Below are 18,754 nucleotides of genomic sequence, written 5' to 3'. Positions count from 1 at the left end.
ATCACAAGGGAGACCAATTTTATTAATCACAGTGAAGTGAGATACGGGCTGCCCAGACAAACTATAAGGTGGGTGCAAAATGACTGGACTGCTAGTCTCAGCAAATTTTTATCAGCAGTTCAAATTTGGCCAGATTGCAGTAGCATTCATGTGCAATCAGTGCTGAGGTGAATATTTCATTAACAATAGGGATGAAGGGAGAAACTACACCCCTAGCAAGTTAATGACAGATACCAAACTGGCAGGCAGGGGGGATTCAGAGTGATGGATATACTGTAGGACAAAGCTGCCAATAAGATGGACCTCAACAGGCTGGAATCTCATGGAACATGCAGAGCAATGAAACTGGGATGGAATACCCCCCTGCAGAAACACAGAAGGGGTTGGGCTGTACTAATACAAACATCTAAGGAGGCTGAGAGCAGAGCTTGTTCCCCTCTCCTTGGCAGTTGCAAAACTGCTTCTAATTGAGGCTTTCAAGCTGAAGAGAGCCTTTGACAAACTGGAGCACATCCAGTGGACAACCACTAAGATGAGGAGGCAGTTTTCCAAAGGGAAGGCTAAGGTAAGATCTGTTGCTGTCTTTCAACGGTACAATGGAAGACTGAAGAAGAAGACAGAGCCACACCATTCTTGGAGACACACCACGAAAGGATGAGAGGTATCTGACACATTTCTGGACAAAGAATATTCTGATTATAGATTAGGAAAACGTTTTTCACAGTGAGAGTGAATCGGCACTGTAATAGATTGCCTTGGGTGGACGTGGAGCCACCAATCCTGGGTATCTACAAAACACAACTGGACAAAGGCCTGAGAAGCCTGATCTAACTTTGAAGTGAGCCTAGCTTTGAGCAAGATGTTGAACAGATAATCCTCAAACTTACTCTACCCTTCAAATTTACATTATTCTGTAACTCTCATTTCTCTAAGTAAGTGTCCTCTGCTCACAGCAATAACTGCAGAGAAACTCCTGTTGAAAAGCCATGTAGCTGTGCGATGAAGCAACATCACTCATTTTGGGTGCTCTTGTAATCAGGTCAATATAGAATCACTGAGAAAGAATGGATGGTACATGAAATTTCATGTAATTTAGCTATGAAATGTAAGCAAACTCCCACTGTGAATAGTGAGATGTTTCAAGACTTTGTAGCTTAGAATTTCTTGGGGAAATCAAAGAAAAAGAACCCTGATTTGACAGCATTCCGCTAATACCAATTATCAGAGCTATATCTATAATACAATGATGTCTAGTATATCCATTGAAAAGGTTTGGGTGTTTTTTCCATGAGTATGGCAAAATTTTCCCTTCCCAATACTTAGAAAGTTGAGCCCTTTTTGTCAAAATGTATTAAAAAAAATTTACCTGAGACAATCATCTAACACAGAAAATACAAGCCAAAACCAGACAATGTAAGTAACCAAAAAAGAGAGGAACCTAAGCAGACTTAATAATAAGCAGTGTTACTAGAACTGTCTGTAAATAAAGTTGAGTTTTACTCCAGGGTGTTTAAAATTTTCTCTGGATAATTGGATTTATTTCCACTTTGTTTGGCTTCTTTTATTGATTGAATCAAGAAAAAATAGTAACTTAACTTCTTGACCTGCAACCTGCATTAGCAATGTTTGACTCCTAAAACTGTAATGTATCTGGCAGATATTCGTACAGCTGAACTGGTTCTGATACTGTTGCTATTAAACATTCATATATAGGTTTATACCTTACCACCTTTCTCCATGAATATGATTAGTATGCTCTGAGACATTAAATATTCTGCTGAACCACCACTTTCAAGATTTGCATGCTTTATCTCTAATCAATACCCCTGTAGATTAAAATTGGGATTATATTTCTCATAGCATAGCAAGACAAAGCTAACATACTTTTCAGTGCAAAAATTCTAGATAATCCAAACCACACAAAACTATTGCAAGGTAATAAATCTGCTACACTGGCTCATAAGTGGCACCATACATATTTTTCCTTGTTTATGTTTATCAATATGGTTGAAGGAGGAGCACCATTTTCCTGCAGAAGGGAAGCAAACTGACAAAGCTGTTCTTTGACATACTAGTTCCCTGAAGATATCTAGATTTGTTGTACACTCTCAGCCATAGCATTCTTTGCTATCACTACATTTTCCTGGATACAAGGATGCTGTGATATGTAATTTGAAACAGGGATCTTACTGTGAAATTCAAGTTGTAATTAGTAACTAAAGCAGGGGACACTTATTAGAATCAATTTCCTTTAGACACCAACTGACACAAGTTATTCAATAAATACTAGATACTGCCTAATCAGGATAGCTCAGCAAAAGAAATGTTTTAATAATGTTTGCTAGCTTTATCAACTGAAAACAGAGACAACAGAGTATTATTATTTTTGCCAAAGATCAGATTTTATACTACTTGTCTTGAATAGTAAATTAAACTATGTTTTTTAGAGTTAACACCTCCTAAACTTCCATCTGTTTACATGTCAACTTGAAGAAGGAAAAAGAGTAAGTTCCTAAACATTGGAATATGTTAATGGAGAGCTGGAATGCATGAAGCTCCACCTGGGGCTGGCTGAGGAGACACCTGCGAGCATATATATATGTCAGGATTAAAGGGAGGGTAGGGACAGGTAACATTACAGTGGAGGTCTGCTACAGGCTGCCTTATCATGAAGGTCCAGAGGAGGACCAGAAGGATGATCAGAAGAATGGAGGACCTCTCCTATGAAGAGATGTTGAGAGAGTTGTGTCTGTTCAGCCTGAAGAGACCTTATAGCAGCCTTCCAGTACTTAAAGGGGGCTTACAGCAAGGCTGGAGAGGGATTTTTTACAGGGGCATGGAGTGACAGGACAAGGAATGGATGGCTTTAAACTGAGAGCAGGTTTAGACTGGATATTAGGTGGAAATTCTTCATTATGAGAGTGGTGAGGCACTGGAACAGGTTGTCCAGAGAAGCTGTGGATGCCTCATCCCTGGAAGTGTTCCGGGCCAGGTTGGATGGAGCTCTGAGCAACCTGGTCTAATGAAAGGTGTCCCTGCCCATTCCAGCTGACTTGGAAGTAGGTGGTCCTTTCCAACGGAAACTTTTCTATGATTCCAGGATCTTTCAGTGATTTTTGAATTAATAGATCTTGTCTCACAAGCCTGAATTACATTTAAAGGGAAAAAAAAAAAAAAAGGGAAATAGCAAGAAAGTAGTAGGTGTTACATATTCCAATTTTAACAGGCCTATATGCAAAAAACAGTGGAGGCTATTTGGAAAGCATATTAAGAGTTTACCAGCCTTGTGATTTAAGATTTGGGAGCTAAATCTTATGCTGTATTTTCTTCTGCAGCTGCTGCTTTCTGCACAGCATCTTCCTAACTATTTTTATTTAGCATGAGCTGAGACTTCTCCTATGTTGCAGTAAATTTTCCTTTGCCTTTCTTCCCAGCTTTGATGTACACTTTCTAGCATCCCGTAAAGTTTTTCATAGTCATCTTTTAGCAGCACAAATCAGTACTGAAGTAGTCTGCAGTAATCAAAGCAGTGTTTTCTGTATGATAGCAAGTAAGAAACTAAGAGGGAGAGAAGACTGAAAATAGTAATCAAATTGGACATTTGCACTGCAGATTGCTGAGACACTGGAAAAATCTTCACAGGAGGAATAGAGCTTTACCCTAGAAAATCAGTTAAAAGCAGTTTCCTCAACAGGACAGGATGATCAACGTGAAAAAAGCCCACCGCTTACTCACATAGCTTACGAATGAGAAGTGAAATGCATGGACTTAAAACACAGCCTGGTGCTGCCTAGATACTCACTGGTCCATCATCCTCAAAGTGAAAGAAGGCTCTTCCCTGTAGCATTCAAGAGTTACTTTGCACAGATTCTGCTTCTTTAAGAAGTGCTTTTAGTTACCTCTGTCTTTCAACTTTTACTGTTATTTTTCACTTCTACTAATAGAGTGAAAGGAGGGGGGTAGTAATGGAGGGGAGGCATCTTTTCTTATTTCTTATTTATATCTATGTTGGCTGTTGTGTCCTTGGTTAAGGCTGCAGTGGTTGGAAGACCTCTGCAATGTACATGTATCACATAGGATTTGCATTTAGGACAGTCATATTTAAGCTCTGTGTTTTCTTAGGACCATATTTCTTTTTTCTAGGAAACAGTTAAAGTAAAAACCCAGATTACTTCTGAATCCAATATTCTTATCAACATCTTATCAAGGAAGAAGATTATCCTGAAGATTTATGATCTTCTTGTCTCTAACAGGTATCACTCATGCATTCATAGTCTTGCACAAGACTATGTTGAGTCAGATGAAGTAAGAAGCCTCCCAGCAACTGGAATCTGAGCTTGGCAGAAAAGCAGAAATGCCTTGCCTTGCCAGTGTCACATTGATCAGGGTTCCTTACAAGCTGTGGTAAATTACAACCTTCTACAAGTCACTGGAAAGGCCACTCAGCCTCAGATGCGACTTCTCTCTGTATGGTAAATTTCACGAACCCCCCTAATGAATGCAATGAAAAAAGCACTTTAAATGAGAAGGCTGAAGGACAGTATCTTTGCTCTAGTCTCAGTTCTGATGCCTGAACAGATAACAGAAAACTCCCTGCAGACAGAGCAGGGAGCTCAGTGTTTCGTTGTCAACAATACAAAATTACAAAAATTGCCAAAATCTCAATTTGTTAGAAAATGTGGATGCACTTCAGTTGCAGGGCTCTTCTCCTCTGTTTGTTTGGAGCTTTGCCTTAAATCTGGTCAGCCTATCTTGTTGGTTTAATAAAAAATGCTGGCATTTGATGTTCACTTTGCAATTGCTGAAGGAACTGGTGCCAGCAACTAATGCTTTCCATATCAGAGCAGATATGGCCAGCAGTGTTTGTTGTTTCAATAGCCTCAGAGCAAGAGTGATCAAGGCCAGTGACACAGAGTCAATTCCCTGTCTCTCTCTCAAGGGACATTCTGCAGTGTCTATGTGAAGGGAGATTACAGAAGATGACTGGTTTTGTTCTTTACAGGAGATGTATGGGTGGGATTAATTTCACATAATTTTGGATATCACTGGGCATCCATCTTCATATAGTAGGTATCTGTACCAGAATGTAGCCATCTTTTATAATAAAGAGCCTAATGCAACTCGTCTATTTTAATCAGGCACCTTAGAAAGAGAGAAGGTGTATTCACAGTGACTCTTTGTATCTCCAAAGATTATGAAAAGAGTCCATGTGAAGGTTTGATACTCTTGTCAATGCTGTATGCCATTTGAGGTGTTCTAGGTGATGACCCTCACTGACACCCACCTCCTACTCCAAAAAGATATAGCTACACAGTAGGTCCTGTGTCATACCTGCTGAACCCATCTGACCTCTCAAATAGTACCAGATGCCTAAGGAATGGAAAAATTAATACAGACCTCGGTGTCCATGTTTAATCAGATGAACCCCATTCACACGGTCTGTGTGAACAACCATGCTTTTAGTCACAAATTTCAAATTCACAGGAAAAGACTCGGTTTATGGAGCACTTCCTACATCTGTGATTTATGCAAAAAATGTAATTGCTAAAGAAGTGAAGAAATTTTTCTTCAACAGAGAGAGAGAGCAAGTGAGATCTATCTCCCTGCCTTGGCAGAAAGGAGGATAATGAGGAAGTATAAAAGCTCCTTTACCCCTTTCCAACACTGTCTGCCCTTATTCAGGGGCACCAGGAGGCACACATGTGCTCCTCAACATTATGGGTTGGTGACTTCATGGTGCAAGCACACTTGGAGCAAGATCCACATCAGCACATTCTCTAAGAAGGGCTGCAGAAACATCAAAGTTGTCTTGCACGAATCCCTCATAATTGTAATGTGTGAGCATCTCAGAACATTTAATGGGCTTATCTTTACAATATTTCCATAAAATAGAAAACTATTGGTGAGATAACTCCATGTTTTCCTGTCTCTCTCACTACAGTCATCTATTGCTATAAAATTTTCAGAGATATCAGCACAAGCCCTGAAAACAGGAACACTCCAAGTGTTCAAGAAACTGCCTGAACACTTCAACTGTTCAAGACAGGACATCAGAGTCGACTGATGCTTTAGAGAAAAATAAGCAAAAACCAAACCAAACCAAACCACTAAATTACATCACACTCCACGTTATGGAATACTTCATGCAAGATTAAAAAAAAAAAATTATCTTTGAACTTTGCATTCATTTTAACACTTAATTTTAAAATTTGGAAAAATACCTCTTTGTTTAGAACTCCACATGAACAGCTAGAAGAGATTTATAATGAATCAAGCAAAGTTTAAAAAGTATATTATTAGGTTAAGTAACAATTTTTTGGACTGATGGATTTATAAATTACAACAGAAGAGGGATCGATTTACATTTGTAATCTTTTTCAATTTTAGCAAGCATTAAAATTAAAGCTGAGATCATATTGACTGTAACAGCATGGTTAAAATGATTCAGAGTCAATTTCAGTATGATAATTGTGACTAATGCTAAATAAATATTATATTAATCTAAATATAGATCCTGAGTAACTGGAAGATACAAACTAGCCACTTAAAGTGAGGGAGCATCTGTTATTTCTGTTTGTACACTGGCTTGCCAGCTTCTGCCACTCACTACAGATGGACAGACAACTTCCTCATCAGGGAGCTGATAGGTGCAGTCCATTTTTACTAGGGTTTTTTTGCCGAATTTGGAAGCAGCACCAAACACAGGCTACAAAGAGCCTCAAACATATGCATCATTTTACTTCAGATCTGAGAAGTGCAAAATCTATGATGACACTGGAATGTCATACACTGGCAGAGCAAAATGGATTCATCTTTGCTGTTGTTTGTAGAAATTTACTGAGGTAAATTAGCTACTGAAAGGCTTCTTGGTTTTTCCCTGAGTGGATAAAAACTTGCCGAAAAGCACAAGGAAATAATCACAAATTACTAGAACTCAAATTTAATAGTTAAGAAAAAAAGGAAATATTTCCATTAATTTACTGTAGTAGTCATGAGTACAAAATTTCCTGTAATAATAATCAACCACGAGTTAGTATTTAATAATATTAAAAAACACTACTAAAAATTATCAATAAAATAAAATATTAGTGAGATTTGTCATTGTCAGATAAGGAAATGGTATTTAAAATTGGCTACCTATTAAAAAACAGTCACAAGATCAGACATAGAAGGGATCTAGGTAAAGACAGCATAATTTGAGTTAATTAAGCTCCCCTTTTTTTATCTGTTCTCAAATTCTGATGCCTCGCTATTTGAGACTCCAGAAAGGAGATTGATATATTTCTTTCATTCTTTACAAAATCATTCTTTTTATGTATCATTATGTTCTTCAGCTAGATATAGAAGCCTGTCATTATCTTGCAAAAAGACACAAAGCCTTTTGGAAAAGGTAACAGTATTTGAAAGAGATAAAACAAAACTTCAGAATTAATAGACATGGCGCTATACACATATTAATACACATCTGTCTACAGGCAGTATGATTTTGAATACTTATTAACAAAATCAAATGACATTTAAAGTTTTCCTTATCACATACAGTAATTTTTTAGTTTTGTGACTGAAGATTTTTAACATTTTAGCCAAGTATTAAAAAGAATAGAAATTCAGCTCCAACCTAAAATGTTTATTTATTGTCCTAGCTACTTGTATCACTTGCATGTCAAATTCAGAGTATAACAGGGTGATGCAATGCAAGTATTTCTGCCCTAAAAGCCAAACAGCACAATTCAGTTACACAGAAAGCTAAAGGAGAATTACAGAGGAGTCTTTCTGGGTCTTAGGTTACATGACTTATAGAAGCAGACAGTCATATCATAAACTGCTCAAGATCCATTTAAAATTTTGTTACACATTTTGGTTTGAGAATTTTTGCGTTTGCCACTCCTACTGGTAGGTTGTTCCAGAAACTCACCATTTTGGTAGTCTATCTTCCCACCTCCAGCATCAATGTATTCATTGCCAGATTACACTGCCCTATGCTCTCTTTTCTCCTACAACCCAACTGAAACCAATGAGATTAGTGAAATAAATAAAGAAAATTAGAAGTTCTTTAAAGAACTTGTTCTTAAAGCCCATGGCTAGATATTTAAATATTTCCCAGGCACTGAACATCTATTCAAATTATTTTTGACAGACTATTGGTGATTGGACTTGTGCCAAAACACAAGAATAAAGGCCCAATATTTAATATTTTAAGGGTAATAACTTTTTTAATACTCACAAAAATGAAAAGAAAAAGGAGCAAACTTTTTATCAATTTAATTCCAACATAACTATGCCTGTTCACAAAAGATAATAACAGCAAATGCTTTGAAACATGTTTCTTATTACCATATAAAATGTGCTTTACAGAATTATGGCTGGAAGGGGCCATTAAATCATTACCATAATACTGTATGCAGACAAACCTCCTGGCATATCCAAGATCATAAATTCACCTAATTACTGCTGCATTAAGCCTCAGCAATTGTATATGGCTAATACACATCTCCAAGGGTAAAACCCAACCTTGTTCAGAAATGTCCAGAAATGGGGAATACAGCACTGGTCTTACATGTTTGCTCTGAGAGTTAAACTAAAAAAGTACTTAATTTTTTTGAAGGGTCTCACCTCAAATCATTGCTTAAAAATTGAAAGAACACTACTTCCATTGTTCAACTTCTATTTCAAGGTGGTTCTCTGCTTTGAATCCTCCTACAGTAAAATACCTGACTATAGAATATTTTCTGCTTGTGTATTTCAACTTCACAAACTCACTACTCCAGTGTTTACACATCTAATGTCACTTATACACTTTTTACCATAGGTTTGCACTGGACAGCCATGTAAAAAAAGCCTTTTAATCTAGTGCAAAGTGAAGTTTCACTCTCAAGTCACTGGTAAACATTCAAGATCTTTATGCTCTGACATGTATTAATTCTTCCAGGATTTGGTTCCACTAAAATAAATTTTGTTTGAACCAATTCAGTTCACAGGTCACTGTATCAGACAGTTTGACGTAACCATTATCTATCATTTCACCAGTCATTATTCCATCTGCTCCCTAAAACTGATTAATCATTTGCAAAAAGTGTAATCACCATCTGTATTTTAGGGACCAGATTCTTATTCAGGCTGAGTTAGACTGTCTTTAAGAATGTACATTGTTTTTTACAGTAACATGTTATATTGTGCAAATAAGTCTGGCAGAGTCTGGACCTCAGTATGGAAAAAATTACTTGCTTTTATTTTTTCTGAGCTGTTCCATTTCTAGCAAACTCACCTGTATCTCTCAAATCAACAGAGACCAACGGAGTTCACAGAAAAAAATTACGTCTAAGTGTTTACTTTGATTCACTGAAGCCCAGTATAATAAGCTGATGCAAAACTATTCTATAAACACTGCACACACTTCAAAACATTAACAGCATGGGTGTTGGTGTGTATTAATTTTTTTTTTGAGGCTATAGTTCTATAAATTTCTACCACTTACTTCAAAATAGATGTAATTATTTCCACAACAGACAATAAATATTTAAACCAAGGAAATTTATCCCTCTCCACCACCCCGCTTCAAAGATACTTCTATCTTTCAATTCTAGACAACAGAAGAAGAAAAAAACAAACAAAAAAAGCAAAAAAAAAAACCAAGAAAAAAAAACACACACACAAAAACCCCACCTGCTATTGAGGGACAAAAATCCTTTGAAAATCAGCATGCCAGATTTGCAGCTAAAATATGTCACCCTCCAATGAAAAATGCATGTGAATATGTACACAGGTCTTTGGATAGCTCAGGAAGGTGGTTACTGACTGGAATACTGTCACTGAGATAACTCAAACAATTTGATTATGAAGGGTATTGTGCTTCTGAATGACTTCCTATGTAAGCCACTTCTCATACCTTAAAGGAAGCCAGAGGAGAAAAATACTCTTACTACCATCTAAGAGCTGAACAACCAATCACTCACACCCAGAAATGTGTGATGGTGGAAGTCTTTTTAGTATACTTCAGGCAATATTCTAATATATTACAACAGTGAGGTCGTTTGCAGTTCTTTAATCAATTATGATTGTGTGATTTCCCAGGAAACATTTATACTCATTATCTGATTTGTTACTCATTTAGGTTACAGTTTTCAAAATTTAGAGTTTACAACCAGAGTGTGCTGTGAATTACAGTTTTGTTTTATTCTGTGCTATTTCCTATAGTCTAGATATCACTGATGATTCAATTAAATCACATGGTCCTTTACACACACACACACACACACACACACAAAAACCTATTAGTGCATAACAGATTTTCAGATTCTAATTTTCCTAGTTCATCTGCTTAAACAAGAAAGAAAAATTGTCCATAGTATTTACCTGTAGAAGGCTGGAGGAGCAGCTTCCCTCATTCCAAAGCTGCCCTGATCATTTTCAAGGTAATAGGGTACCTGTTGGCTGTGATGATGGATGAAGGGTGAGAGTTGGGGTGCCGTTTGCAAGAATACCACCGGGCTTGGTGGGACACTGTTCAGTGAGTGAAATCCTGCCAGACTGCTGGACCCAAAAGATTCAGAAGTAGGGGCGTAACTGAGTGTAGTAGAGCTGTATACTGGAGCTGTAGTACCAAAATCATAGGTGGCTCCTTCTGGGTAGTTAAAAACTCCTGTCTTGTTGGTCTCCACGTACATGTCGCTGAGCGATCTTTCCAGAGGAATCTTCAGCTGAGGTCTGCTGAGTGTCTCCAGTTCAGTTCCTTGAATCTGGTGCAGCAGGGTAACTCCAGAGGTTTTGGTGTGAAGGGTCATGGTCAGTGCTAATGGCAGTGAGCAAGGAACATATCTGCTTTTACTGTCAACAGTGAGATCGGCAGCTGGCAGTCCACCTAAAAAAAATACCAGAACCTATTCTGAGGCTCAGCAGAAATCGTAATAAAGCAGCACTACACAGGTATTCCTTTAATCTCGGCAAGGAGGAGGATACAAACAAACGCAGAGTGAGCAAGGAAAATGCACATTCTCTCTCTCTTCCTCCCTCCCTCTCCCTCTCTCTAACTTTTAGGAACTCCTCATCTGCGCTAATATGCATTACAAGGTATTGGCTGCGAGCCAGGAACTCTTGCCTTGTGCCGACATTGGTTTAAACATCACTTCAGAAACAATTAGTTTTGGAGTTATACCAAATAATTGTCCCTCTAAATGTTACTTAATTCTTACTAATTGTTTAATTTTTCACTTCAGGGTACAGCGCTTTGCAGCAGCTAACGGGAAAGAACACTTAAATCTAACCAGGAAGAATAGTCCAGTGGCAGGCAGATTACTGCCTTTTTTCCTTAGCAGGCTCCAATCTATCTGTGCTTATCTCTCCTCCTGTTTGATTCATTTTCATGTTTGTTAGAAATATGTAATGTGTACATTGCCACGACCCTGGGTAGGACTATGCTGTAACCGAGATAGGGTAAAGCAGAATGTGTGTGTGCAAGCGCGCGCGTCTGTGTGTCTGTGTGTGTGTGCGTAACAAGCCTCAGTCAATAAAGCTAGCTAACAAAATTGAAGAGTGTATGATATCTATGCACAAGAAAGGATTCATAATATGTTTTCATCAGCAACAGCAACTCGCAGTTACTAGTATAATAGTGACATTTAAAAGCAAGGAAAAGCTTTAGACTAGCCTAGAAAATTATGTCTGCTTCTTTTTAGGCTGTAAAATGATGAAACAAACATCATTCAGATTTTGCCACAGTTAGGAAATAATTATTTGATTTCGTGACACATGAATTGAATACAGGAAATTCTTTTTCCTAGTCCTGTGAACAAAACCTCAGCAAACTTGAATTTTGAAATCAGACTAGATAATCAAGTAGCCTAAAATAATCAAATGGGACCAGCTTTAAAATAAACTGAACTGCCTCTGAAAATTATATTTGGAAAGAAAGAAAAAAAAAAGGAAGAGCAAGAACATAATGAAAAGGTGTGGCATGCATGCTTCTTCTTGCAATCTCATTCCATATAATTTTAGCTTCGCACAAACCAGTTCTCCTGAACGAGCTAAATGAAAACCTCCAGAATCTGTTTCAAGCTCTCTAGCTTTATTGCTGTGGTCTGTGGTTCAGTCAATTAAATAGGTTAATGCCAACCCTAAATGCATTAATATATGGCCTCCAGTTAGTATGCTTTGAATACTAGCAAAGTCTATGCTATACTTAAACAACTCCACAGTTATTTGGCTCAACCTTCAAAAAAACCAAGAAACTGAAAAAATGAATACACAGCTCGCTAGAAGCTTCAAGAAAAGTTTACTAAAACTGGTTTTATTTTGGTAATAATACTATGTTTTCAGAACTTCTACTAAAATAGGCTAAGTTATTTATATTTGCAAGATTATTCTGAAGCAATACACATTTTTACCTTTGCAGGCACACAGCTAAGACAGCAGCACACACATAACTATGTACTTGATCCATTTCCTCATCCCACCAGCCACCCTCCCTACCCTGTTCAAATTTCAGATCGTAGACTTTGATCAGAGAGATAAGCTTGTTTAAATAACACTGGCCTAAACATGTTCCCAGTTAAAAAAATAATAATCAGACAATCATACCCAGCAGTTCAGAAAGTCTTCGAAGGGTTATTCTGAAAGTATGCCAGACAGTGTGAGAGAAAAAAAAAGAGAGTGTGTGCATGTTCTCTTAGAGTGGGCGACCGTGCATCTGCAGAGACTCACAAAACAGCAAGTAAGCAAAGCTCTCAGCCGCCAGGCTGCAGGGCTACACAGGCTGAAATGAATGGCAGTTACAAGTTTAAAAGTCAGCCACTCTTACACATTTCATTTCATGCTTCATAATACATAGAAGAAGCATTTTCTCTTATTAAGCTGCATAAGCTGAGAATTAATGTGAATCTGCCTGCCATAAGAAGTATATACTTCTATTGTGTGCTACAAAATGGACTTTAAATTTTTATCTAGCATTATCCAACATGCATGATATGTTAGAATTACTACATTGACATGCAATAGAATGCTCCAGCATAACAGCAATGCAGAAGACAGAAGTGTGCAAACAGAGAGCTGACTTCTGAGTGTGTCCTGTGCAACCTCAGTGCTCCTTGCACGCAATTTTTAAAAACCTCACTAATTATTTTTGGGGCATGGTATTCAGGGGGAGGTTTTCAGAGAGACAAATATTTAAAGTTTCCATCACATGCAAACAGCATTAAAAACACTGTGAGGTTAACTTGAACCACCTTCACTTCTGCTCTGTACCATTTAAACTAGGGACCCTGTGAGCAGCTTTTCACAAGCCACAGTCCCCTCACTAAAAGGGCTCGTCAATAGACAGCTGCAGTACCTGCGCAGCACACAGCGTGGTACACATTTCAAAACAAAAAAAATGTGAGTACCACCAACAAGATCTTGGGGACTGGCTGAGAACCTCTGTGATAGCATCCTCTAATGTCTGGCTTACTTTTCCTGTAGAAGAAAAACGAGGGAGCAAGAAAGGGCAAGCTGGGGTTGTCGGTTAATCAAGCCAAATCCCACGAAGAAGTTGATTTTTTTACTTTTGCATATTGAAAAATATATAGGTTCTTATTCTGCTTACTATATATGGTGTTTTTAGATATAAAAAACCTATGAAATGCAACAAATTATTAGAGGGAGATTTTTTTCTTGTCCTATGTGATATAGACCATGATGCTTGCTCCAGATTAACACACACTGCTTTCACCCTTCTTCAGAGATGGCATTAGATGCATCTGTCTGTGGACTCACCTTCTAGAAAAATGAGATCTAGGTTTCTAAAACCTGGTATTAGTGCTTAAAGGTCAAGACTTACTTCCCTAGCCAATTTGATCACTCTGATCTAGTACATGTCAGATTTTACATGTTCTAGAATATGACAATATTGCAATACGGAAATGTGTACAGCATATACCAATATTAGTTGGTGCTTTTTAGCACAAAGTTTATGTAAAGATTTGGTTTTGCTAAATCCCACTTCATGTATGCCTTTAAAACTATGCAGGTCTCATACAGAAGGGCTTGCCTCATTCGTTGTTTTGTTTTTTTAAAATCCTCTGTAGTAACAAGAGAGAGTAAATAAAAACATGAATTGGCTGCAGCATCTTCATATCTAGTGTTAGACAGATGTGTTCAAAAATACTTAGTCAATGGGAAATTTACCTTCTCACATCTGGTAATTTCTCCGCTGATGTGCACCCAGCTGCAGACATGCTGCCCTACATATTCCTCTTACCTTAATGAAGGTCTAATATTGTTTTGGAGTTGCTGATCACATACTACAGGAGAAAGTCATCTATCATAGATACATAAAAGTAGAGAAAGAGCAACTGATTCTACAAATTCTGAAGATTTGCTAAATTTACATCAGAGATAGATTGGGGGGTTTACTATATTTCTGAAGTTTGGGAGTATGCAAATAAAATCTGGCTTTGATCCATCCAGGTTTCTGTATACACAAGAAGGAAAGAGAACAGCATTTAAGGAACACTGAAGAAATAGGAGGGAGCAGTCCACTGTGACTGAGGAGCACTACAGACATGTTGGCAAGGAAGGTCAAAGTAGAAATTGCATCTTCATACATAGAGACTTTTACTGAGAATTAGTTGAGGTGAAAACAGTGAGGATTCAGATACTACTCTTCTCATGGAAATGAGAAATATATAGATTAGATAAATTGAAGTGGTTGATTAAAACCTTTGTTCCCCTTTTTTAAAATGGTAACCTTTCTGTTTTACTTGTCTAGATAGACCAGAGTTCCAGTGCCCAACTCAGATTTTCCAGAGTATGGAATTTACTCTAAATTACATTAATAAAATGCCTAGTGCAGTAACATCAAAACTTAATCATATTTCTACTGCTCAGTGGTTAAATTAGCATCATTTACAGTTAAAAAATATTTAGATAAGTTTCTAAAGGCAAATTTTGGTTATTATGATTCATTGATGAACAGTTTGCTTCTAGTTTATTTTTTTTTTAATTTATTGACAGACAACTAGAGTGATCAGATTAAGTAGGCAGACTTAATCTGCTAAATTGCACAATGCATTTTGGCTCAACTGGACCATCTGTCCAACACTTCAAAACCAGAACATAACTTAAAAAATCCCAAAAGCAGCCTACTTCCACTGGTAGTAAATATTGTGGCACCAGTGAAGTGGCCTGGGACACAGAAAAAGGAAATAATAGATAACAAAAAAATATTAAAAATATTACTTTAACTTATCTAAACAACTGGAAGGAGATGAAGAAATTCCAGTGCCAAGAGCATCAGCAATTTGCTATTGACTACAAGTCCTAAAAGCCATTCAGGGATGTAACAATAGGAATAGATATATTTTAGGGAAAAAAAAAAAAGAATAAGAATAAGAAAGGGCCTGAACATATTTTGTGTTTTGGACAAGATAGAACAGCAGTTTGAGGGAAAAGAAGATTAAAACAAAAATACTATACAAAGACTATTAACGTTATAGGAAAAAATTATAGAAAACTCCATCCTATAAAAGGCATTTTTAGCACTAGCTTTAGTAAGTATTGCAACAAAAAATGGTAAACTAAGAACTTAAAACATATACTATAAATTTTCCATAAACCTGCTGACAGTGAGAGACCATAAACTTCGTCACTTTGGTTCCACAGCTATAAAGATAGAAGCTTTTTTTAGCTGCTGCAATTAAGACTCTATTGCACATAGCAGGAGGAACATTATGTTTTTCCAAGATTCCACAGTAACATTACAGAGAAATTGTGTTGTCTTTAGTCCAGTGAGGAAACTCCTCAAGATAGACAGCTGGAGAACAGCACCACCTACCCCACAGCTTTAGAATTCTCTGGGGGGAAAAAAAAAATTTAAAAATTAAAGGCCTTGATACCACTAGGCAAAGAAGAAGCATTCTTAAAAATTCCTCAGGCTCTAAGGAGAGACAAATTCTTCATGCTGTTATTGGGAGTTTTTAACATTTAGAGTTTTATAAGTTGATACAAAGATGTAACAACTCCTATTCCCAAAAAAATTACCAAAATTAGTCATGGCACCAAAAGGTCAGGCCTAAGTTTTTGCATCCTAAATTTTTGGTTTAGGTTGGTTTTACTGCTAAAAGGGGAGCTTCTGCTTTTCCATGTCAGATGTAAGTAGGGACTTTGAAAACATTTGATCAAATTAGTTCCTATTGCAAACAGGGAACTGTGGAATACAATTATTCCATGCATATTTTTTCAATTTACAACATTTAAATATATTTTATTTTACCCATATTTTTTGTGAAAAACATACTACATACTTTGAAATTATCTGTCTAAACAAGAGAAATATTAGGCTTGGATTTTGGTAGAGCTTTTTGATAAAGTATTTGATGCTTTAAATTTTAAGACCTTGTTTAGAGCTATTTGTGATACTATAAAATTTTAGCCAATCAGATGGAAATTTCACATATCAGTGATGAGCTCAGACATAACAATTTGGAAGCATCTCAGCTAAATGGGAGAAAATTTTTTTCTTTTCCCTCATTTGAGATTTTCTAGAACTCTTTTTTGTAACAAAAAACCCTTTTGCTGCAGCAAATGAAGAGCAGGAACTTTGAATCTGGCAGGGAGTTGACACTGTGTGTCACAGAACTGCCTTTTGCTATTCCTCTGAAAGTGTATCCACATTTGGCCAACTTTTCTACTGTTGAAAAAATTGCACGTTTTTTAGAGTTAATATTTCTAAAAGCTCTTTCCTGGCTAAGCCTGCTCTCTCCTCTTTTAGATCTTAGTCCTGACTTGACTGGGCACAAAACTTCCCAAAAGAGTGACATGCTAGAGTCGAAACAAGAACAGTTACGGAAAGTTTTCCCCATTCATTACTCTTCTGGGGCAGAGTAAGAGTCTGGGCTCAAATGAGGATAACTGTGCCCGTTATAAGACTGAAGTCCAGTCCCTAGATGTATAGTCTAAATTTCCTGAAACCAAAACGGGACACCATCTCCCTTTTCAATTTTAGCATTAGAAAACCACATGTAGAAACATACCCTTTTCTAAAGGAGCAGAAGACATGCTGTAACATAACTAGCTTGTGCATTTTTTCAGTTTTTTGCACCTTAGATGGGACAGGATGAGACTAAATAATTCTGCCCAATTTATACAGAATAAATGACTTACTACATACATAAAATGGGCCAAACTACCTGAGTACACTGGACAAACTCAAAAGATATTAGCAAATACTGATGTTTCAAAAAGTTAGCAGATGTTTTCAGGGATACAGAAAAACAGAAGGAAAAAGACATTTCTCTGCTTTCCTACACAAAATTTTAACTATTTGTGAACAAAGATGTTCACTGGTAGAAAAACAACAATACCATGATTTAAGGTTAAGCAACATTCCTTGCTTAATAACAAATACAACATCCTAAGAGAACACTTCTCATGGATCTAGCTTCACATATAAACAAGAATGAGCTCTGAAATGCAAAATGGGAGTTTAGTATGCCATGTTCATAGTAATTTTTTTCTGTTTATATCACAGAAAAATTGAATGTAGATAGGCATCGCGTTTGGTAACCTCCAGCCAACTGGGACCTCCCCAGTTACCCAGGACTGCTGATAAATGACAGGAAATGGATTGGTGAGCACTACTGTCAGTTCCCTCAGTACTCTGGGGTGGATTCCATTCAGCTCCATAGACTTGAGTGTGTCTACATAGTGCAGCAGGTCACTGACCAATTCCCCCTGGATTATGGGGGCTTCACTCTGCTCCCCATCCATTGTCTTCCAGCTCAGGGGGCTGAGTGCCCTGAGGACAACTGGGTAATAGTGAGGACAACTTACTACTAAAGACTGAGTGCTTACTACTTACTTACTCCTACTTACTTACTACTTACTTACTACTTACTTACTACTAAAGACTGAAGGCATTAAGTAACTCAGCCTTTTCCTCATCCGTTGCCACTCTGTTTCCTCCCGCATCCAATAAAAGGAGGAGATGCCTCCTTTTGTTGCTAATGTAATTTATAGAGACATCTTTAATTGTCATTTATGGCAGCAAACAGATTAAACGCTACTTGGGCTTTGGCCCTTTTAATTTGCTCACTGCACAACATCATGATATCCTTGCAGTCCTCCTGAGGTCCAGAGACCTCAAGCTGGTCAGAATATATAAGGACAGTCTCAGGTGGTTCAGTGAGACTTTACTGCTATCTACAACCATCTGAGCAAAGAGTACAGAAAATACAGATAAAAAAACTTCTTGGAGGTGCACAGTGACAGTCCAAGGGGCAAGAGGATACAAGATGGACTATGGGAAATTCTGATTAGATATTAAGTATAATTTTTTACCTTAAGAGTGGTTAAATACTAGAAGAGGCTGTCCAGAGATGCTGGAACTCCCTGTCCTTTGAGGATGAGACTCAACTTTGAGTTCAAGATTCAACTGAATGAGTCCCTGACTAATGGTTTGGACTAGATTATATCTTGACATCCTTTTCAATTTATTCTATGATTCTATGCATCTAATAAACAGATCTGCAACAAAATATTTAGATTAATTACTCTGATGATGATAGCCTATTTCCCCCTTTTCCATAAGGTTTCAAACTTTCTGCTGCTCTTTCATCAAGACATCTGCCTTTTATAATCAGTCTGCTATTATCTCTAAATTAGTCAGGAATTAAGGAAGCTCCATGTGTAAATTAAACCTTTCCCTTAATTTATCTACTTATTGAGTTAGGAAGAAAAGCAATTCTATCGGCCTCACTGTACCTTCTCAGCATTTCAGCAAATTACT

At 37.3% G+C, this 18,754-nt stretch overlaps 1 protein-coding gene across 2 annotated transcripts in view; it reads right to left on the bottom strand.

Annotated features, from left to right (window-relative positions):
• The window catches only part of ESR1 (estrogen receptor 1), a 113,553-nt gene extending 100,869 nt beyond the window's left edge, over nucleotides 1-12,684 (bottom strand). For both annotated transcript variants that reach the window (XM_050314880.1, XM_050314881.1), the window contains exons 1-2: nucleotides 12,574-12,684; nucleotides 10,354-10,858 (exon numbers count right to left, since the gene is read on the bottom strand). In XM_050314880.1, coding sequence (XP_050170837.1) covers nucleotides 10,354-10,858; nucleotides 12,574-12,655 — 587 coding nt within the window. In that variant the 5' untranslated portion in view covers nucleotides 12,656-12,684. The remainder of the gene's footprint in view (nucleotides 1-10,353; nucleotides 10,859-12,573) is intronic.
• Between the last annotated feature and the right edge of the window lie 6,070 nt (nucleotides 12,685-18,754).

Source organism: Myiozetetes cayanensis, unplaced genomic scaffold (genome assembly GCF_022539395.1).
Source record: "Myiozetetes cayanensis isolate MyiCay16 unplaced genomic scaffold, myiCay2020 scf2-11, whole genome shotgun sequence".
Classification (NCBI taxonomy): Eukaryota; Metazoa; Chordata; class Aves; order Passeriformes; family Tyrannidae; genus Myiozetetes; species Myiozetetes cayanensis.
This window is presented reverse-complemented; position numbering and strand designations above follow the sequence as displayed.